Genomic DNA, 23,893 nt, shown 5'->3' on the forward strand with positions numbered 1-23,893 from the left:
ACCAACCCTAATCATTCGATTCCATCCATATTCAAAAATCAATTGAGTTTTTGGTTTATTATTGTGTAAATGTACAGTGAACAGCTTTGTTTTGAGATATAGCATACACGCAGTTTAAACTTGTCCCTGAATCTGCAGGTGTGCGTTTTCACACTACTGTGCCTCTTGCCTGATGGGAGAGGGGAGAAGAGGGAGTGACCGGGGTGAGACTGGTCCTTGGTTTTGCTGGTGGCCTTGCCGAGGCAGCGTGAGGTGTCAATGGAAGGGAGGTTGGTCTGCGTAATGTTCTGGGCTGCGTCCACAAATCTCTGCGATTGCTGGATCTCTATGTAGAAACATTCTCACTGCCCGTCCTCCCTCAGAAGCTTCTGTCGATCTCCCAAGCCTTAGTCCTACGTAAGGTTCCATGTTCTATGTACTATATTTCATGTCCAATGTAAGGTTCATGGTCTCTGTCATATGTACTTTGTCCTATGTAACGTTCTATACCCAATGTAACGTTCTATGCCCCATGTAAGGTTCTATATTGGTCCCTGTGACTAGAGACATGCTCTCCCTTCCCCGCATCCCCCCCCCCACCACCAAACACCCCACCAAGAGGAGGTCCGTCCACGGGTGGCCAATGATCCTACCTTCTCCGTGAAGATGGAGGCACCGTAGGCAACGGCAGCACGGGCGATGGAATTGGAGAGGGCGCCCATCCCTCCTTCCACGTACCCCCAGGCGCCTTTAATGCCCTCCAGTTCTCCCATCACGTGGTGTAGCAGGACGTAGCTGCATTCGGCAAGAGAGCAGAGAACAGTCCATCAACATTTCAACTACAGCCGGCTTAGTTTAGTTTACTTTCATTTAGTTTAGCATAGTATCACGTGTACTGAGTGACAATGAAAAGCTTTTCATCCTGTGCTATCCAGTCAGCGGGAAGACTAGACACAATGTGCTGGCGTAACTCAGCAGGTCAGGCAGCATCTCTAGAGAAAACAGATCGGTGACGTTTCAGGTTGGAACCCTTCTTCAGACAGAAGTCTATACATGATTACAATCAAGCTGTCCACAGTGCACAGATACAGGATAGAAGGAATAACATATCAGTCTGAAGAAGTGTCTCGACCCGAAACGTCACCCTTTCCTTCTCCCCAGAGATGCTGCCTCACCCGCTGAGTTACTCCTTGGCACCAAATCCCCCCACAACCCCCCCCTCTCCCATATCAACTCCTGTTTGTCAGCTATAAAAACCTGGATGCAACATAATTTCCTAAAACTCAACAGCGATAAGACAGAATTCCTCCTCATAGGCTCCAAAACCACACTCAGCAAAATCAATATCCCCACTCTCACCATCGACGACACCACTGTCTCCCCATCTCCCCAGGCCCGCAACCTTGGCGTGATCTTTGATTCCACCCTCTCCCTTGAGCCTCACATCCGCCATGTCATTAAAACCTCCTTCTTTCATCTCCGCAACATCGCCAAACTCAGACTCTCTCTCACACCGCCTGCTGCTGAAAGACTCATCCATGCCTTCATCTCCTCCCGACTGGACTATTGCAACTCACTTCTCCTTGGCATCAGCTCCACCTACATCAACCGACTCCAACTGGTCCAGAACGCAGCCGCCCGACTCATCACCCACACCAAATCCTGGCATCACATCACTCCAGTCCTCAAAAAACTTCACTGGCTTCCCATCTCCCACCGGATCACCTACAAAATCCTGGTCCTCACCTACAAAGCCCTCCACCATCTGGCCCCCACATATCTCACTGACCCCCTCTCCCCCTACCAACCCTCACGGTCCCTCAGATCCACATCAGCCGGTCTCCTCTCCATCCACAAGTCCAACCTCCGCAGTTTTGGGGACAGAGCCTTCTCCAGGGCAGCTCCCAGGCTCTGGAACTCCCTCCCCCAACTGATCCGCAATTCCGTGTCCCTCCCCATCTTCCAGTCCCGCCTCAAGACCCATCTCTTCACCTCTGCCTATCCTTAGCCCCACGTCCCCGTCCCTTTTCATCTGTGCATTAATTGCCTCATGCTGTGTTTTGTATTGAATTCTGTCTTTACTTTGTGTACTAGTCATGTCTCTACTATTTATTTCATTCCCCTTACATGTTTTTCCTATACATGCTTAATTTTTGTAAGGTGTCCTTGAGACTCTTGAAAGGTGCCCATAAATAAAATGTATTATTATTATTATTATTACTCCAGCATTTTGTGTCTACCTTCAATTTAAACCAGCATCTGCAGTTCTTTCCTGCACATAGAGTGAATAACGTTTAGTGCAAGATAAAGTCCAGTAAAGTCTGATTAAAGATAGTCCGAGGGTCTCCAATGAGGTAGATGGTTAATCCCTCCCCCCGGCAGGGGGCATGTTTTACTACAAATACAAAAGGCAGGTAATTGCTTAGTTTAGTGATACAGCACGGAAATAGGCCCTTCGGCCCATCAACCCTACACCGACCATCGATCGCCCGTTCACACTAGTTCTATGTTATCCCACTTTCTCATCCGCTCCGTACACACTAGGCACAATTTACAGAGGGCCAATTAACCGTCTTGGTGATGTGCAGGAGGAAACCGGAGCACCCGGTGGAAACCCACGTGGTCACAGGGAGAATGTGCAAACTCTACACACACACACACACAGCAGGATTGACCCCATGTTTCTGGCAGTGTGGGCAGTAGCACTACCCGCTGCACCACTGTGCTGCCCAAAAGAATGCAGGGAAGATTGACAGCAGCATTGAAGATTGAGGGGATTGTATATGTCGATGAAAACATTCTAGAACTTCTACCGGTGTGCAATAGGGAGCACACTGACTGGTTACATCACGGCCAGGAATGAAGGGGACTACAGGGAGTGGTGGACACTGCCCGGTCCATCACAGGTACTGACCTCCCCACCATCAAAGGGATCTACAGGAGGCGCTGCCTCAAAAAGGCAGCCAGCATCATCGATGACCCACACCACCCTGGCCGCGCTCTCATCTATCTCACTGCCACCATCGGGAAGAAAGTACAGGAGCCTGAAAACCCTGACCTCCAGGTTCAAGAGCAGCTTCTTCCCAGCAACCATCAGGCTCTTGAACACTAACCTCAGCAACTGTGATCTTCTACGGACTGTGTCTTTGGTTGCACTACGGACTTAGGATTTGCACTATCATGGTTACCTATGATTACAGAGTCATAGAGTCATACAGTGTAGAACAGGTCCTTCGGCCCAACTTGCCCACAACGACCAATATGTCCCATCCACTCTAGTCCCACCTGCCTGTATTTGTCCCATATCCCTCTAAAGCTATCCTATCCATGTACCTGCCTAAATGTATTGCATTTATTGTTACTAATCGATTGTATTATTGATTTTATTATATATTTATCTGTGTGTGCTATTGTGTTAATGGGGCTGTTCAGCTGCAGCAAGAAAGAATGTCACTGTTGATTGCTGATACATATGGCAATTAAATGCTCTTGTCCCTTGAATGTTGGTAGAGGGCACCACCTGGGGACCAGACCCTGCAACTGCAGCATACTCAAATATTGTTGCCAATTTGTGATGGAATGTATTAAAAGAAAGAACCCTAGGCAATAGGACAGGAGGCCGCGTGGCCCTTCAAGCCTGCCCCACCATTCAATACGATCTGCCCTGGCCCTCACCTCCCCTCATCTACTCTGCCAGTTCCCCACAGCCCTCAATGTCTCAGTCTATCAACAGCTTACCAGTAGACACAAGGAACTGAAGATGCTGGTGTGCAAAGAAACACCAGGGGGGTCACAGTGGCGTAGCGGTAGAGTTGCTGCCTTACAGCAAATGCAGCGCCAGAGACCCAGGTTCGATCCTGACTATGGGCGCTGTCTGTACGGAGTTTGCACGTTCTCCCAGTGACCCGTGTGTGTTTTCTCCGAGATCTTCGGTTTCCTCCCACACTCCAAAGACGTACAGGTTTGTAGGTTAATTGGCTTGGTAAATGTAAAAATCGTCCCTCGTGGGTGTAGGATAGTGTTAATATGCGGGGATCGCTGGTCGGCGCGGACCCGGTGGGCTGAAGGGCCTGTTTCCTCGCTGTATCACCAAACTAAACTTTTTACAAAGCACAAAGTGCTGGAGCAACTCAGCGGGTCAGGCAACATCTCTGGGAAACATGGACAGGAGACGTTTTGGGTCGGGACCCTTCTTCAGACAAAGTTGACAATGTAGATACAAGTTTACCAGAGTCACGAGTGTTTTATTGTTATACTAGACCAAGTGGGACCCGTTGGGTTCAGTCCCCTTGTCACGAGTTATATGTCCCAAAACCGAACAATGACATTACAACAGAAATGTAAACATAGTGCTCCATAAAACCCATACTAAACAAAAATCACCAGCAACTTGTCCTGGATTAGCCATATCGAAGCAATGGCTAAGAAAGCATACAAACGCCTACATTTCATTTGGAGGGTTAGGAGGTTCGGCATGTCACCAACAACTCTCACCAGCTTCTACAGATGTGCGGAGGAGAACATTATATCGGGGCGCGTCCCTTCCATTGACTCCATTTACACCTCACGCTGCCTCGGCAAGGCCACCAGCATAATCAAGGACCAAACTTACCCCTCTCTTCTCTCCTCTCCTATCAGGCAAGAGGTACAGAAGTGTTAAAAAACGCACACCTCCAGAATCACAGACAGTTTCTTCCCAGCTGTTATCAGGCAACTGAACCATCCTATCACCAACTAGAGAGCAGTCCTGACCTCCCATCAGACCCTCAGACTATCTTTAATTAGATTTTACTGGACTTTAACTTGCACTAAACGTTATTCCCTTTATCCTGTATCTACACACTGTGGACGGCTAGATTGTAATCATGTATAGTCTTTATGCTGACTGGATAGCATGCAACAAAAAAGCTTTTGGTACACGTGACAATAAACAAAACTAACCTATCTATAACTGCTCAATGCCCACAAAGATTAATGTCCCCAGAGAAAGATTTCTTCCCTCACCACTGTCTTAGCTGGGTGCTTCTTTATTTTTACACAGTGAACTCTGGTTCTCGATTCTCCTACCAGTGGAGACATCCTCTCCACGTCCACCCTGCGGAGACCCCTCGGGACATTGTATGATTCAGATGTTCACAGTTTTGAGTGCAGACATTGGGAGGTCATATTACAAATTGTATAAGATATTGGTGAGGCCGCATTTAAAGCATTGTGTTCAGTTTTGGGCACCATATTTTGGGAAAGCTGTCAAGCTGGAAAGGGTGCAGAGAAGATTTTGCACTAAATGTAGTTTCAATGTGATATCTTTGCATTAAATGTCGTACACGTTGTCGTGTATCTGTGCACAGTGGATGGCTTGACTGTAATCAAGTATAGACGTTCTGCTGACTGGATAGCACGCAACAAAAAGCTTTTCACTGTACCTCGGCACACGTGACAATAATAGACCAACTGAGATGTGAGACTTACCCGCTCCCTGGGGCGTGTGGGCTGATCATCGCTCCGATGACACCGTCTGTAGCCAACGTTGCCTTCAGCGGTTCCGATTCAAACCATCGATTGAGAATCTGGCAGAAATAGAACAGGAGGTCGGACAAGGAGAGGCTGCAGATAGTGCGACACAGAGTGCTGGAGGAACTCAGCGAGCCGGGCAGCGTCTTAGTTTAGTTGTGTAGGAAAGAACTGCAGATGCTGGTTTAAATCGAAGGTAGACACAAAATGCTGGAGTAATTCAGTGGGACAGGCAGCATCTCTGGAGAAAAGGAATGGGTGATGTTTTAGGTCGAGACCCTTCTTCAGACTTAGTTTAGGTTACAGATACAGCATGGGACCAGGTCCTTTTACAGAGAGGGGCCAATTCACCTGTAAACTGGTGGAGGGGATGGACAAACAACGTTGGCGGGGGGGGGGGGGGGGGGTTATAATTCTCACCCACTGCCAGCGCAAAGTTGTGGAGAGTGGGCCACGGATAGGGCGCAGTTGGCGTGAGAGGCTTCAAGAGGAGAGATGACTGTGCTACTTACTCGTGAGATCGGGGCAGTCAGCAGCTCGTAGAATTGTGGAATGTCCTTCCCCAGTCTCAAGCCTGAAAGACATTAACACAGAGTTATAGAGTCACGGGGAGACACAGAGAGACACACGGCACACAGACACATATAGAGAGACACACAGAGAGGGACACAGACACAGAGGGACACAGAGACACACAGAGAGACACAGAGAGACACACACAGAGATACACAGAGAGACAGACAGAGTGGCACACAGACACACATAGACACAGAGAGAGGGACACAGACACAGAGAAACACACACAGACACAGAAGGACACAGAAGAGATACAGAGACACACACAGACACAGAGAGAGAGACGCAGATACAGAGAGACACACACAGACATAGAAAGACAAAGAGACACACAGATACACAGAAACACATCTAACCTCGTTCCACTTTGTAGGGCCCATATCCTTCAAAATCTTTCCTATCCACGTCCCTGTTTATGTGCTGTTATTGTACCTGCCTCAACGATTTCCTCGTTCCATGTGCCCAACACCCTCTGTGTGGAAAATAAATGTCCCCTCAGGTTCCTATTCAATGTTTCCATCTTTTGCACTTACCTGCGTGCACGAGGGGTTTCACGGTGCGCAGTGCCCGGACCCTCTGTCTCAGGGAGCCGTCGGTCAGCGAGGGGATGTCCACTGGTGCCGTGTCCAGGAGAGGCTGGATCGCTGCGGCTATACGACTGGTCAAGGCTTCGTAAGCAGCGTAGGCCTGCAAAGCACAGGAGAAACTGTTGGCAGCAACACAGTTTAGAGACACAGCGCGGAAACAGGACCTCCGGGCCCACCGAGTCTGCGCCGACCAGCGATCCCCGCACGTTAACACTATCCTACACATGCCAGGGACAATTTTTATACATTTATGCCAAGCCAATTAACCTACAAACATGTACGTCTTTGGAGAGTGGGAGGAAGCCGAAAATCTCGGAGAAAACCCACGCGGTTACGGGGAGAGCGTGCAAACTCCGTACAGACAGCATCCGTAGTCGGGATCAATTTCTGGATTATGACCAACAGAGGTCATGGCCTCTGAGAGGAGTCCCACGATACCCGAACGGTCCACCCAGGCTGCCAAGGGGCCCAGATACCGGCACGCAAAGTCGGCAACGGACAACGGCTATGGGATAAAATCTGCCGAATCCGGATGGGCCATAGTTCCAGAACTGCGGCCCCACCCCCACTTCCCCCCCCCCCCCCCCCACTTCCCCCCCTCTCCCCACACACACACACCCCCGTCCCCTTCCACCCATATCACTCCCTCCGTCTTTGCATTTCACTCCTCTTCTTTGCTCTCCTTATCTGGCAGCGTCTTGTCTCCTTTTCACCTCCAGCCTTTGTCACTTACTCCACCCATCTGCCAATCCCTCCCCCCTCCCCCTCTCCTCTCCTGTTTCCACCTATCACTTGCCAGGCTTTGTCCCACCCCCCACCTCTCTTTTCCAGCTTTCTCCCCACCCTCAGCCCATCGGTCTGAAGAAGGATCCCGACCCAAATCGTCGCCTGTCCATTCCCTCCGCAGATGCTACCCGGCCCGCTGAGTTCCTCCAGCACTCCGTGTCCTTTTGTGTACTGACCAGCCCCTGCAGTTCTTTGTTACTACAATCTATCCCGAGATCTTACACCGGACGAACCTTGCCAACGTCACAATAGTTTTAGCACGTTCTGTGAACCATAGGTGCTGGCAATGGAATAATGAAATTCAGAAGAAGGGTCCCGACCCGAAACCTCACCAGTCCATTCCCTCCACAGATGCTGCCTGACCTGCTGGAGTTCCTCCAGCGCTGCGTGCTTTTTGCTCAGGATTCCCGCGCCTGCAGTTTCTCGCGTCTCTGACCACGTCCAGCCATGGTGCCCCACTTACCTGCGCGTCTTTGGGCGAGAACTGTGCGATCTGCCTCTGGGTCTCCTCCATGTCTCTGCCCAACAGGAGCGAACGAGGTGGGTTTCCCCCCACTCCCTCCTCCAGCATGGGGGTGTAGGAGGCCGGGTCACGGATGTGCACCCTAAGCCCATGTTTCTACGATGGAGGAAGAGGACAAGATCACTGCTGGCAATGTGAAGCCTCCTCGCGTGTGGCCTTCTGCAGAGGCCTCAGGGCCAGGCTGGGATGGCTCCTTATTTTAAAACTAGTAAACTGCACATCGACACATTTTAATTATAAAAATGTGATATAATTTTAATTTTAAGATGGTCTGAAACAGCCGGATTGTCCACTCGGGCAATCTCTGCCCAGCCAATCGGGCAAAACTACAGCCAATTCTACCCCAAATCCAGCCAATCCCAGGCAATCTCACCACCAAATCCCAAAAATCCTGGCCAATCCCCAGCCCAAATTCGGCCACTCCCAGTCAATCCCGGCCCAGCCTCTGCCAATCCTGGCTAATCCAGACGATCCCATATAACCATATAACAATTACAGCACGGAAACAGGCCATCTCGGCCCTTCTAGTCCGTGCCGAACACTTACTCTCACCTAGTCCCATCTACCTGCACTCAGACCGGCTCAACTCCAGCCAATCCCTGCCCAATTTCTGCCAATCCCGGCTATTCCAGATGATCCTGACTCAACTCCAGCCAATCCCGGCACAATCTCATCCAATCTCAGCCCAGCCAATCCTGACAAATCCCGGCCAATTCCATCCAATCCCTAACTCGGGCCAACCAAAGCCGTGTGTGGGGAAAGCCCTAGAGGGCCGGGGCCAGCCGGCGCAAACCAAGGGGCCGGTCGGGCCCCAGATGCGGAAATCATGAGATGAATAGATCTCGTGGATGTACATTCTATTGTCCACAGTCCGGGAATCGAGAACCGGAAGACATAGGTTTAAGGTGAGGGGGGAAGATTTAATAGGAACCTGAAGGGCAACGTTTTTACATAAAGGGTGGTGCGTATATGGAACGAGCTTCTGGAGGAGGTAGTTGAGGCAGGTATTATCACAACAATTAAGAGACATTTTGACAGGCACATGGATAGGAAAGATTTAGAGGGATATGGGCCAAATGCAGGCAGGTGGAACTAGTGTAGATGGGACTTATTGGTAGACGTGGACGAGATGGGCCAAAGGGCCTGTATCCATGATGTATGACTTTATAACTTTATGACGGTAGGGCTCCAGATGTGGGTGAGCCATCCAGCCAGGGTTGCTGGTGAACCACCTCCCACCGTTAGCCAGTGGCAGTTATAATAATAATAATAATGGATGGGATTTATATAGCGCCTTTCTAATACTCAAGGCGCTTTACATCGCATTATTCATTCACTCCTCAGTCACAGTCGGTGGTGGTGAGCTACTTCTGTAGCCACAGCTGCCCTGGGGCAGACTGACGGAAGCGTGGCTGCCATTCTGCGCCTACGGCCCCTCCGACCACCACCAATCACTCACACACATTCACACACAGGCAAAGGTGGGTGAAGTGTCTTGCCCAAGGACACAACGACCGTATGCACTGGCACATCTGCAACCTGGGTCCCACCTTCAGCTCCAGCTCTTGGATGACCTGTGGCCGCAGTAAACTCAGAACATAGGATGCTCTCGAAAACTTGAAACCTGCAACGGGAAAAAAACTCAGGTTAGATACTTCCACTCATCCTCGCGGTTACATCTAATTTTAGTGTTAAAGGTAGTTTAGGGTAGTTTAGACATACAGCGTAGAATCAGGCCTTTCAGCCTACCGAGTCCTCACCATCCAGTGATCCCCGTACACTAGCACTATCCTACATACTTGGGACAATTCACAATCTTTATCGAAGATAAATCAAAGCGAATAAACTTGCAAACCTGTACGTCTATGGAAGACCACCAGGGCACAGAACGATTGGCAGCCCCGCCAACAGTCTGTTTGTTTTTTGGTCGTTTAAAAAAATGTTTTAGTGTGTTTTATAAGTTTGTGTAAATGTTCTCCGGTTTGTTTTATGTGGGGGGGGGAGGGGGAAACTTTATTTCCCAGTTTCTTACCTTGCCTGAGACGCCATGTTTACGGGTCGCGTCTCCCGTCACTCTGCAGCCTACCATCGATGGAGGTGGAGGCCTCCTCAGACTGACCTTAGGCCCCACCGCGGGGCACGGACTTAATATCGGAGCCGATCCCTTGCCTGGGATCGCTCCAACCGCAGCCTGCGGACATACCATCAAGAGCTCGCTGTAGGGAGAGGCTAGTCGGGAGCTCCGATGAATGGAGAGGCTCGACCAGCCCCGATGCAGGGTTCGATTGCCTGGTGCGGGGGAGCTGACATCCCCCAGATGCAGGAGCTGGATCTCCCTGATGTGGAGGGCCCAAAACGCCGCCGGCTACGGGAGTCAAGATCGTCCCATCAACAGAGGTCTCAAGGCCCCCGACCCCGGGAGAGCTAAGGGAGGAGATTGAACTTTTCTTCGCCTTATATCACAGTGAGGAATGTGAAGGAGTCACTGTGGTGGATGTTTATGTTAAAATGTGTTTTGTGTGTTCTGTTGCTTTTTATTTGTGTGACTGACTTGGCAAATGAAATTCCTTATATGTTGCAACACATACTTGGCTAATAAAGTATTATTGTGACTGTGATTTATTGTGATGGTGTGATTATGATGTGAGGGGAAACCAGAGCAGAGGTCAGGTTCGAAACCACGTCTTTGGCGTTGAGGCAACAGTTATAAGGTCATATGGTCATAAGGAATAGTAGTAGAATTAAGCCATTCGGCCCATCAAGTCTACTCTGCCATTCGATCATGCCTGATCTATCTCTCTCTCCTAACCTCATTCTCCCCATAACCTCTGACACCCGTACTAATCAAGAATCTATCTATCTCTGCCTTAAAAATATCCACTGTTTTTTAAATGCTGTGATAGTACCTACCTCCTCCAGTAACTTGTTCCATACACCCACCATCCTTTGTGTAGGTTCTACCTACTGCGCTGGGAGACAGAGAGAAAGGCTGGGACCAGGAAAACAAAGAAACCCTGTGGAAACGGGCATGCTATGGACATCGGGTGAGAGCGGAGCTGAAGGTAACTCCATGGCCATGTAGTGTGGCCTTGAGAAGATAAGGTGGCTGGGAGCGACCCTGTTGTAAATGGTGAGAATGAAAACATCACCAGGCAACATAATTAAGATCTCTCTAACGTGATAAGGAACAAAGATGTGTTTTGTTTATCCAGCACTTGGATGGCTGGCAACGTGATATGATTGACCAGGGTTGTGGGAGCCTTGCGCCAGAACAAAGGCTTCCTTTAGAAGGTTGAAGGGAAAAATAGTACAAAACGAAGGGCGGTGTTAGACATCCGCAGCAACAACCCGGGAATAACCATCCTGAGAGTTGGGGAAGGAAAGACACAAAGTGCTGGAGTAACTCGGCAGGTCAGCCAGCATCTGTGGAGAAGAGGAACAGGTAGTGTCCAAGGAATAGGTGAAGCAAAGTCCAGACACACCTGGAATGATCTCCTCCGTGACGGCAGCCCCTCCGATGACATGCCTCCTCTCTAACACGGCCGTTTTCACTCCGGACTTCTGTAAGTACGCAGCCTGCAGGAGACACTGGAGTTTAGGTGGGAGTCATAGAGTGAAACAGCATGGAAACAGGCCCAGAGACACAACATGCCCACGCCAACCAACATGTTTCATCTACACTAGACCCACCTAAACCTATCCTGCCCATATCGAAATGCATTTTAAATGTTGTTATTGTATCTGCTTTAACTACCTCCTTTGGCAGTTCATTCCATATACCCACCATCCTCGGTGTGGAAAAGTTGCCGCACAGGTTCCTATCAAATATTTCCCCTCTCACCTTAAACCTAGGCTCTCGGGTTCTTGATCCGCCTACTCTGGGACAAAGTCTCTGCATTCACCCAATCTATTCCTCTCGTGATTTTGTACACCCCTCATCCTCCTGTGCTCCCAGGAACAAAGTCCTAGCCTGCCCAACCTCTCCCTGTAGCTCAGGCCCTCCAGTCCTGGCAACATCCTCATAAATCTTCTCTGTACCCTTTCCAGCTTGACACTATATTTCCTATTAACATGGTGCCCAAAACTGAACAATACTCTTAAGTGTGGCCTCACCGAGTCTTCTATAACTGCAACATGACCTCCCAACATCTACACCCAAAACTGTGAACATCTGAACCATACAAAGTCCCAATGGGTCTTCACAGGCTGGACATGGAGAGGATGTCTCCTCTGGTAGGAGAATCGAAAACTAGGGTTCAATGTGTAAAAATAATGATGCATTCAGCGAAGACAGCGGTGAGGGAGAAATCTTTACAAGGGTGACATGGATCTTCGTGAGTGTAGGACAATCATACAGTGACACTGAACGGAGAAAGGCCCTTCAGCCCAGTTTGTCCATGCTGACCTAGATGCCCCATCTAAGCTAGTCCCACCTGTCTCTGTTTGCCCCATGTCCCTCCAATCCATTCCTATCCATATGGTTGTCCAAGCCTCCTTTATAAGTTGTTATTGCAGCTGCCTCATACAGCATAAGTACAGTCATACAGCATGGAAACAGGCCCTTCAGCCCAACAGGTCCATGCCAACCAAGATGCCCAATCTAAGCTAGTCCCATTTACCTGTGTTAGACCCATATCTCCCTCATCCTTGCCTGTCCAAATGTTTTATGAATATTGTTATGCAGTACCTGCCTCAACTACCTCCTCATGCAGCTTCGTTCCATATACCCACCACCTTCTGTGTGAAAAAGCTTCCCCTCAGGCGCCATTTAAATCTTTCCCCTTTCACCCTGTGTCCTCTGGTTCTTGATTCCCCTACCCTCGGTAAAAGACTTTGTGCCATCAGCCATGATCTGAACTTATAGAGGTGTATAAAATCATTTTTGGATTAGATAAGGTGAATGCACGGAATCCTTTTCCCAGGATAGGGGAATCACAGATCAAGGTTTCAATAGGAACCTGAGGGGCAACTTTTACACAGAAGGTGGTAGGTATTTGTGACGAGCTGCTCGAGGAGGTAGTTGAGGCAGGTACTATGTAACAGTATTTAAAAGATATTTGGACAAGTACATGGATAGGAAAGGTTTTTAGAGAGATATGGGCCAAATGTGGGCAAGTATGATAAATGTAGATTTTGGTCAGCATGGGCAAGTTGGGCCGAAGGGCCTGTTTCCTTACTTTAGAGATACAGCGCCGAAACTGGCCCTTCGGAACACCAAGTCCGCATTGACCAGCGCTTGCCCTCACTAACACCATCCTACCCGCACTTGGGACAATTTATAATTTTACAGAAGCCAATTAACCTACAAACCTGCACGTCTTTGGTGTGTGGGAGGAAACACAGGCAGTCAGAGAGAGAACGTACAAACTGCGTACAGACAGCACAGGTAGTCAGGATCGAACCCACATCTCTGGCGCTGTGAGGCAGCAACTCTACCGCTGCCCCATCTGACTATACGATCTAACTAAATATATGGAACAGGCTCGAGTGGCCTACCTGTACTCTCAGATGACACGGCAAAGGTCAGGCTGAGCTTCCTGGAATCCTGTTCTGAGGAACAAATCTGAGCGCACGCTCCACAAGCAGCAGCAGCTTGTGATTAGATAGCACAGTCGTATGACGTCATCAAAAATCCCAGGGTCTTCGGCGGGATCACTTTCAAACTAAACCTGACACCTAGCAACGTCAGGAGATATTGGAGCCGGGAGCCAAGAGCTCCATGGTTGAGCTTTGGAAAACACTCAAAAGTAGTAGAGAGGGTTCAACAGGGAATTCCAGAGACTTTAGCGATACAGCGTGGATACAGGCCCTTCGGCCCACCGAGTCCGCACTGACCAGCGATCATCCCGCACACTAGCACTATCCTGACCCAAAGGGACAATTTACAATTTACCAAAGCCAATTAACCTGCAAAACTGCACGACTTTAGAGTGTGGGAGGAAACCGGAGCACCCGAAGAAAACCCACGTGGTCACAGGGAGAATGTACAAACTCTGTACAGACAGCACCCGTAGTCAGGATCAAACCCGGTTCTCTGGCGCTGTGAGGTAGCAACTCTACCGCTGCGCCACTGTGCAGCCCTAAGTACAGCTCGGGGCCCAAGGTCCTGAAGACAAACTTCCAATGATGGAGAGATGAAACTCAACGGGTCTGAACTGCAGACATATACTGCTCATGATGGGCTCATGAAGAAAGGATGAGGTGACGGAGCGTTGTGGATGAAGCCCAGTCCATCACACAGACCAGACTCCACACCACCGGCTCCATCTAAACCACGCTGCTTTGAAGAAATATCCAACATAATTAAAGACCCCGGTCATTCCTTCTTCTCCCGGTTCACGTCCAGCAGAAGGTACAGAAGCTTGACAGCGTGCATCACCAGACTCAGGAACAGCTTCTTCCAATCAGTTATCAGGCTTCTGAACAGTCCTTCCACAAACCAGGGCACTGTCCGATTCACCTCTACCCCATTGTGGACATTGGACTTTCTCTATGGGACTGATGCGCTACAATGCTGAGAACTAGATCTGCACCTTGTACATTTCCCCATTTCTCCATCTATTAGATTTGAGTTTGATTATATTTATGTATGGTATTATCTAATCTGATTGGAGAGAATGCAAAACAAATCTTTTGGTACACGTGACAATAATAAACCTCAACATAAGACAAGAGTGACAAGATACATTTATTGTCACATGCACCAATTGGTAGAGAGAGTGGTGAATCTGTGGAACTCTCTGCCACAGAAGGTAGTTGAGGCCAGTTCATTGACTATATTTAAGAGGGAGTTAGATGTGGCCCTTGTGGCTAAAAGGATCAGGGGGTATGGAGAGAAGGCAGGTACAGGATACTGAGTTGGATGATCAGCCATGATCATATTGAATGGCGGTGCAGGCTCGAAGGGCCGAATGGCCTACTCCTGCACCTATTTTCTATGTTTCTATGTACAGTGAAATTTGTGGTCACATAAACCATCTCCGTCTTGTTATCTCTGAGATCTTTATAGAGTATAAAGTCACACAGCATGGAATCAGACCCTTCGGCCCAACTTGCTCACACCGACCAGTATGCCCCATCATCACTGGGTCCCACCAGCCTGCATTTGGTCCAAATCCCTCTAAACCTGCCTCGTCCGTGTAGTTGTCCAAATGTTTCTGGACAGTATCTGCCTCAACTATCTTTTCCAGCAGCTTGTTCCACACACCCACCTTTTAATTGTTTCATCATCTCTCACATTATCTCCGCTAATCCACTCTTCGAGCCGAGGATCCAGCCAGACTCGACTCTCCCACAGAACCAACCTCCCCCACCGTCTCTCACTGCCCAACATTGTGTCCATGGGAAACGCAAGGAACTGCAGATGTCCGTAGGCTTTTCCCACATCGCTCCAAACTGGACACCTGATCTCAGGAAGGCAGCCTGCCCGCTTCTTTGGGGATCACAGAGAAACCTTCCAAATAGTGAAAGACCTGGATAGAGTAGATGTGGAGAGGGTGTTTCCACTAGTGGGAGAGTTCAGGACCAGGCAACGTTTCGGGTCAGGACCCTTCTTCAGACTGATGGAGTAAGGGGGAGAAAGCTGGAAAAGAGAGGAGGAGGCGGGACAAAGTTGGGCGAGTGATAGGTGGATACAGGCACGGGGGGGAGGTGATTGGCAGATGGGTGGAAATAATGACAAAGGCTGGAGATGTAAAGTTATGAAACTTACTGAATAGTGAAAGGCCTGGATAGATTGGATGTGGAGAGGATGTTTCCACTAGTGGGAGAGTCTCGGACCAGAGGGCACAACCTCAGAGTAAAAGGACGGACCTTTATAGTGGAGATGCGGAGGAATTTCTTTAGATAGAGGGTGGTGACTCTGTGGAATTCATTGACACAGACGGCTGTGGAGGCCAAGTCATGAGATATTCTTAAGGCGGAGATTGAAAGGATCGTTTTTTTTAAACCAAAATGAATTGAACCAATTATTACATGAATAATATATGCAATACATAACGATACCAAACAAGCCCACCACGAGAATACAAAATCACCCAATTATTTAAACAAATATTCTTAAATGTCAAATACACTCTTAAAGAACTATATTACCATCCTTATTAAGGATGCATTCCACCGCGAGTGGTGCCCAGCGGTCCCGGATATCCCCAATCCCCCAGGGCGCCCATGGACAGCGGGTAGTCACTATCTAGTACCATCCGGGCACGGACGTAACCCCGGACAAGAGGGCAGGCAGCCGGCTCGGGCAGAGCCCTCTTCCGCCAGGCGCTGTGACATCGCGGATGGCCAGACAGGTTGTTGATTAGTGAGGGTGTCAGGAGTTACAGAGAGAAGGCAGAAGAATGGGGTTGAGAGAGACAGATAGATCAGCCATGATAGAATGGTGGAGTAGACTCGATGGGCCAAATGGCCTAATTCTGCTCCTATGACATACAAAATTCTCCGATGTAGAACACACTGTCGGGAGGTGGCTAGCTGGGGGTGAGGGCTCTTGTCCATTTGGCAAGGGTTCGCAGAGCAGATAACTCAGGTCTGAGCCTGGATCTAGTCAGATTCACACAGAACAGACACCTCATTGGAATGAAATTAAAAAGTAGTACATACCGCCGTTAGTCCATTGTGGCCTGGAGAAAGAAAGAGAGAAAATGTAATTGTTCTTAAGATAGACACAAAATGCTGGAGTAACTCTGCGGGTCAGGCAGCATCTCTGGAGGAAAGGGATGGGTGACATTTCAGGTTGAGACCCTTCTTGAGACTCAGGGGAGAGGGAAAGCAGGCTAGATGCAGAAAAATGTTCCCAATGTTGGGGGAGTCCAGAACCAGGGGTTGCAGTTTAAGAATAAGGGGTAGGCCATTTAGGACTGAGATGAGGAAAAACCTTTTCACCCAGGGTTGTGAATCTGTGGAATTCTCTGCCACAGAAGGCAGCGGAGGCCAAATCACTGGATGTTTTCAAGAGAGTTAGATTTAGCTCTTAGAGCTAAAAGAATCAAGGGATATGGGGAAAAGGCAGGAACGCGTATGTGATTTTAGATGATCAGCCATTATCATATTGAATGGCGGTACTGGCTCAAAGGGCCGAATGGCCTACTCCTGCACCTATTTTCTGTCTTTCCATGTTTCTATGAAACTAAAGGCATGAAAAGTATAGGTTTGTGTTGTTTACACAGGGATAACGCATATCGTGAGCAGGGCAACCTGTTCACATATTGTAGTCTCAACAAACCGCAATTGCAATTACAGTCCTTGTCTCATAGAGAGAAACCGACCCGAAACATCATCCATGCATGTTCTCCAGAGATGCTGCCCGACCCCCTCCGTTACTCCAGCACTTTATGAATATCTTTGGTATAAACCAGCATCTGTAGTTCTTTAAACCAGCATCTGCAGTTTCTCCCTGTACAAGGTATGTGCCGTTTTAACTGGTCAGGTTTGGTCAAAGATAGGGTCGGGTTACTGAAATGGCGGAGGTTATGCTCCGTTGCGTACTACACCTCAGTCCATTGGATTTTGCAGGAGTGGTTTATCTTGCTCCGCTCTAGGATCTTTGCTGATGACCAAGGAAAGGTGGACAACAATGGCCCACCACTCGCCACATCTTCCCATCTCCCCCCATGTCTGCCTTCCGCAAAGACCGCTCCCTCCGCAACTCCCTCGTCAATTCTTCCCTTCCCTCCCGCACCACCCCCTCCCCGGGCACTTTCCGTTGCAACCGCAAGAAATAATAATAATAATAATAAATTTTATTTAATGGGCGCCTTTCAGACATCTCAAGGACACCTTACATAGTAATCGGAATAAAAACATATAATCGGAATAGAACAGGTAAAAAAGACATCACAGAGACACAAATTAAAAACAGAATTCAATCCAAAAACAGAAAATCAAAAACACAGTGTGAAGAGAGAGCAGCGGCAGCCAAAGCGCGCCAGCGTCCACTCTCTCTTCACGGCAGCCATCTTGGACACAGACCTACAGGACTACAATTAGACAAAAAAATCATCCCCCCACAGTGGGTAGCACTGTGGAGGAAGGCACAATGTCCAGTCCTCACCCCATGTTCACCCCAAAGTCAGGCCTATTGAGGCCACCGCAATTGCCTCTACGGAGGCCCGATGTCCCTGGCCGTTCTCACCGGGTGGTCTTGCCCCGGCGTCGGGAGAGTCCTTTCGGCGGCTGGGCCACCTGGAACGGCCGCTTCCTGGTTGGAGCCCGCGGCTGCCGAAGCCGACAAGGCCGCGCCGGTTTGGAGCTCTCAGGCTCCCGATGATAAAGTCGGCGCCACCTCGCCGCACTGCCGCCTCTCCACACGCTGCCTCTCCGCACGCCGCCTCTCCGCTCCGCAGACCCGCAGCCCGGAGATGTTGCTCTCGGCGGTCCAGCTCGCCAGAGCTCCAGCGCGTCGCTCCAGCGCGGCGACCCAGGCAAGGCATCGCCCGCTCCACTCTGCTCCGCTCCAGCGCTCCAACGCTGTGCCGCCACCTCCCCCCTCGACTCCATTCAAGGACCCAAGCAGTCGTTCCAGGTGCGACAAAGGTTCACCTGTATCTCCTCCAACCTCATCTACTGCATCCGCTGCTCTAGATGTCAGCTGATTTACATCGGGGAGACTAAGCGTAGGTTGGGCGATCGTTTCGCCGAACACCTCCGCTCAGTCCGCAATAACCTACCTGAACTCCCGGTGGCTCAGCACTTCAACTCCCCCTCCCATTCCCAATCCGACCTCTCTGTCCTGGGTCTCCTCCATTGCCAGAGTGAGCAACAGCGGAAATTGGAGGAACAGCACATCATATTCCGTCTGGGGACCTTGCGTCTGGATGGCATTAACATTGAATTCTCACAATTTTGCTAGCCCTTGCTGTCTCCTCCCCTTCCTTAACCCTCTAGCTGTCTCCTCCCACCCTCCCATCCGCCCGCCCTCGGGCTCCTCCTCCTCCTCCCCTTTTCCTTCCTTCTCCCACCCCCCATCAGTCTGAAGAAGGGTTTCGGCCCGAAACGTCGCCTATTTCCTTCGCTCCATAGATGCTGCTGCACCCGCTGAGTTTCTCCAGCAATTTTGTGTACCTTCGATATTCCAGCATCTGCAGTTCCTTTTTGGACAACAATGGTCTATTATTCGCTGTGGAAGTGATAATGACAAGAATGCAAATAGTGGAACTGGCAGGACGACTAAGGTGGGGGAGGGGCGAATAGGTCGGGAATGCAGGGAAATTAGAGAAATCAATATTCATACTGCAGGGTTGTAAACTGCTGAAGTGAAATACAAGTGGAGGCACTGTGGCGCAGCAGTAGAGTCACTGCCTTCCAGCGCCAGAGACCCGGGTTTGATCCTGACTTAAGGGTGCTGTTCTGTACAGAGTTTGTACGTTCTCAATGTGGGATCCACGTGCGTTTTCTCCGGCTGTTCCGGTTCCCTCCCATATTCCAAAGATGTGCAAGTTTGTAGGTTAATTGGCTGCGGTAAAATTATAAACTGTCCCAAGTGTGTGTAGGATAGCGTTGGCGTGCGGGGAACGCTGGTCAGCATGGACTTAGTCGGCCAAAGGGCCTGTTTCTGTGTTGTATCTCTAAACTGAAAACTAAACTCTCTAAATTGAAAACTAAACTGAATTATTTGTCTTTACCTCATCCAGCTTTCTCCCCCCCCCCCCCCCCTCCCCCCACCACATACAATCAGTCTGAAGTAGGTTCCAAAACGTCACCTATGCATGTTCTCCAGGGATGTTGCCTGACCTGCTGAGTTACTGACCTTTAGAAGTTCTTTAGACCTTTTCATTTTAAACTGCCGGCGGGACATCAACCGCCTCAACTTTTCCACTCCCCTTACTCATTCTAACCTCTCCCCCCCCCCCTGAACGTACAGCCCTGCACTCACTCTGCAACAACCCCGACTCGGGATCAAACAAGAGGAGAGAGGAACCTGCTCCCTTATACATCAAAGGAGACATGGTGGAGAGAGTCAACGACTTTAGGTTCCTGGGAATAAACATCTCCCAGGACCTCAAATGGCAAATGAACACCGTCACTCTCTTGAAGAAGTCTCATCAGCGGCTGTATTTCCTGAGGTCTCTACGGAGAGCTAACGTCTCACAGCCGCTGCTGCTGTCCTTCTATCGATGCGCCGTGGAAAGTATCCTCACCTATGGAATCCTGGTGTGGTTTGCCAGCTGTACTGCGGCTGAGAGGAGGGCGCTGCAGGGAATTATAAAAACTGCGCAGCGCATTACAAACGCTAACCTGCCCTCCTTGGATGACATATACAAGGCCCGATGCTTGCGCAGGGCCATAAATATCAAGAAGGACGCATCCCACCCTGCCAACCACCTTTTTACTCTGCTACCCTCTGGGAGGCGACTCAGGTCTCTGCAGGCTCGCACCGGTAGACTAAAAAATAGTTTCTACCCATGTGCGGTAAAAGAGCTTAACTCCAATAGTGAACACTGGGAAGCAAGGAGTAACTTCGAGGAATACCGCTAAATTCTTTTAAACTTTTTAAAAAATGTATCTATTATTTTACTATTAACTGTACATATGTGTATTGGTTGTTGTGTTGTATTTCTTTTAACGGAGGAGAAGCAAATGGAATTTCATTGCTCAGTTTTGTGCAATGACAATAAACATATTCTATTCTATTCTATTCAAACCTGCCGACAAGGGAGGTGGCGTGGTAGTCTGGAGCGGTTTCCTCTGAGGCCTGGCGACAACTCTCAGACACCTCCTCCTACTTATCCTTGGACCACGACCCCACAGACGAGCACCAGGCCACTATCTCAAACACCATCACTGGCTTCATCACTTCCGGCTCCCTGCCCTCCCAACACACCGTTCCCCAGCCCCGCATGGCCTGATCTTACCTTCTCCCCAAAATCCACAAACCTAACTGTCCTGGCAGACCAAAAAAGCTGGCAGACCCATTGTTTCTGCTTGTTGGCCTCGACTCCATCCTATCCCCTCTCGATTCCATCCTATCCCCCCTGGTCAAATACCTCCCCACCTATGTCCTTGTTCGAGGCATACCGTGACCTCCTGCACCCATGCAGAAGTCACTGACTTCATCCATTTCACCACTAATTTCCATCCGGACTCAAATTCACCTGGGCCATTTCCGACATCTCCCTACCGTTTCTAGACCTCACTATCTCCATCGCAGGTAACAGTCTATCGCAGGTAACTAGAAGAAGGGAACCCACGTCTTTAGGGACTTATATAGATGAGGCAGATGGGTGGAAATAATGACAAAGGCTGGAGTTGTAAAGTTCCGCTCTTACCCTACATCCCCCTACTCGTAACCAGGACACCTTCCACCCCATCAGCCGTCGCATGCAACGTATAATCCACCATTTTCGCCACCTTCAACGGGCCACATCTTCCCATCTCCTCCCCTTTCTGCTTTCCGCAGAGATCGTTCCCTCCGTAACAAACCATCACCCTCCCCGGGTACTTTCCCATGCAGGAAATGCTACACTTGTCGCTTTACCTCCCCCCTCAACTCCATTCAAGTTTTTCCAGGTGACGCAGAGGTTCACCTGCACCTCCTCCAACCTCATCTACTGCATCCACTACTCCAGGTCCCTTCACCCAACACCTCCGCTCAGTTCACACTAACCAACCTGATCTCCCGTTCAACACTTCAACTACTTTCGGAGGAGGAATCCTTCCCCTTCCCAGTTCCCCCACATCAGTCTGAAGAAGGGTCTCTCGTTCTCTCCATAGATGGTGCATTTTTGTCTACCTGCTGAGTTACTGACAATAGACAACAGACAATAGTTGTGTTCAGAGTTTAGTTCGGAGATACAGAGCGGAAACCGTCCCTTCGGACCAGCGGTCCCCGCACACCAATTTACACAAACAAGCCAATTCACCTATTTTGACAGCACCTGTAGTCGGGATCGAACCCGGGTCTCCGGCGCTGCAAGGCAGCAACGCTACCGCTGCGCCACGTGGCCGCCCGCTCACTCCAGCACTTAGAAACATAGAAACATAGAAAATAGGTGCAGGAGTAGGCCATTCGGCCCTTCGAGCCTGCACCGCCATTCAATATGATCATGGCTGATCATCCAACTCAGTAACCTGGACTCTGGCCAATCCCAAATCCAAGTCTAAACTTGTTCTGACAGTTTTCTTGAGGCGGTTTAGGAGAGAACATGCGGCTGTCAGAGACGGGCCGGACTGGACGCTTGGTTCCCAGTGTGTGCTCGCAGCTTGTGTGGGTGTCTGGGCAATGAGCTTGTGTTCACCCAGAGCACAGAACGTGCAGTCAGCGGGGGAGGGGGAGGGGGAGGGGGGGGGGGGGGGCGTGGCTGCAATTAAAATGCAATATTAAACTATCGTCCACAAACCCGAGTTAATAACTCACCTGGGAGGTTCAATCGCTGCAGGAAAAGTTCCACATTAACACAACACCTCCGCCCTATCACAGATTAAACAGTGGGCGACACACACACACACACTCACTCGTTCACACACACTCACTCGCTCACATACACAAACACACACTCACTCATACACACACTCACTCGCGCACACACACACACTCACTCACACATACATTCACTCACAACCACACACTCTGCCTCACTGACACAACTTCGCATATTTTCACAAACACAGGCAGCACCGTCGGTCACCCGCTTCCTTACACCCCGGCATCGAGCACTGTGGACGGGACGGGACGGGACTCCCCTCCCTCTTCTATCCGGCGGATCGAACCCGCTCCCTCCCATCCCCTCCGTCCCCTCTCTTTCTCTCTCTCCCTCCTCTCACCTTTCCCCTCTTTCTCTCCAGGCCGTGCTGACAGCTCACCTGCCCCGATGATCACGGCGTCGTACTCCGCCCGCAGCCCAGTCCCAGTCCCAGTCCCAGTCCCGGCTCCAGCTCCGACCGCGGCCCCTCTCTCTGCCCCGGGGACGATGCGGCGGAAAGCGGCCCGGCCCGCGCTGATTGCCATCGCTTCTGAGGGATGGAGGCGGAGTGTGGACCAGGGACAGCCCCACCCCGCCCCCGCCCCGCCCGGTGGCCATTCGGCCCGTCCACTCCACGCTACCCCCTCCCTCCCCGGAGCGTTCCCAATCCCATCCCCCCCCCCCCCTTCCTTATCTCCCTGCCGCCTTGCAACTCCGAGGTCGCGTCTAGAGTAGTGTGTTCACTTTTGGTCATCCTGTTAGAGGAAAGATGTCGTTAAGGTGTAAAAAAGAGTACAGAGAAGGTTTACGAGGATGTTGCCAGGACTGGAGGGCCTGAGCTACAGATGGAGATCGGGCCGGCTAGGGCTTTATCCGAGGCGAGCTGCCGGAGAAGGTAGTTGAGGCATTTACTTTCACAACGTTTAAAAAGCACTTGGACAGGAACATGGCTAGGACAGGTTTAGAGGGATGCAAGTGGGAACCGTTGGGTCCCTGTCGCACTGGAGGCCCGGTCCCCCAACGCAACCTGCTCCCTAACCCAATATTCCACCACTCACCCATAGCCCCCACGGGAGGCCTATTCCACCACTCACCCGTTCCCCCAACACAACCCATTCCCCCAACGTAATATTCCATCACTCACTCATAGGCCCCAACTGTGCAGGGGCGGCTCATTTCCCTTTATTCACCCTCCCTCATTTTAAACATTAAAAAAATGCTGCCAGGGGAAAAAAATGGATTTCACTTGCTGCTAGGACTCAGTGTCCTGTGATTGCAACGTTGTTGCGGGCAGGGCCAACAAGGATTTGGATATTTGACACTGAGAAGTTAAGTTAAAAGTAATATTTATTTATTTTTTAATGTGAATAACTTGTAAAATTTGCCATCAATCTGAGCGGAAATTGATATACCACACCACAGTAAGGTGGTCCAAAAATTGTAGCGCTATCGTGTACGGTTTGGGCGTCATTCAGGGCATGAATCGCACACACACAGACAAGATGAGAGTTTTGGTAATATATAGA

At 50.0% G+C, this 23,893-nt stretch overlaps 1 protein-coding gene across 1 annotated transcript in view; it reads right to left on the minus strand.

The window, feature by feature from the left end:
- pyroxd2 (pyridine nucleotide-disulphide oxidoreductase domain 2) overlaps nucleotides 1-22,912 on the minus strand; it is a 33,913-nt gene extending 11,001 nt beyond the window's left edge. The window contains exons 1-9 of the mRNA XM_033034465.1: nucleotides 22,768-22,912; nucleotides 16,570-16,589; nucleotides 11,445-11,538; nucleotides 9,513-9,586; nucleotides 7,903-8,058; nucleotides 6,600-6,753; nucleotides 6,003-6,064; nucleotides 5,449-5,546; nucleotides 633-774 (exon numbers count right to left, since the gene is read on the minus strand). Coding sequence (XP_032890356.1) covers nucleotides 633-774; nucleotides 5,449-5,546; nucleotides 6,003-6,064; nucleotides 6,600-6,753; nucleotides 7,903-8,058; nucleotides 9,513-9,586; nucleotides 11,445-11,538; nucleotides 16,570-16,589; nucleotides 22,768-22,912 — 945 coding nt within the window. The remainder of the gene's footprint in view (nucleotides 1-632; nucleotides 775-5,448; nucleotides 5,547-6,002; nucleotides 6,065-6,599; nucleotides 6,754-7,902; nucleotides 8,059-9,512; nucleotides 9,587-11,444; nucleotides 11,539-16,569; nucleotides 16,590-22,767) is intronic.
- Between the last annotated feature and the right edge of the window lie 981 nt (nucleotides 22,913-23,893).

The sequence above is a fragment of the Amblyraja radiata genome, chromosome 15 (genome assembly GCF_010909765.2).
Source record: "Amblyraja radiata isolate CabotCenter1 chromosome 15, sAmbRad1.1.pri, whole genome shotgun sequence".
Lineage (NCBI taxonomy): Eukaryota > Metazoa > Chordata > Chondrichthyes > Rajiformes > Rajidae > Amblyraja > Amblyraja radiata.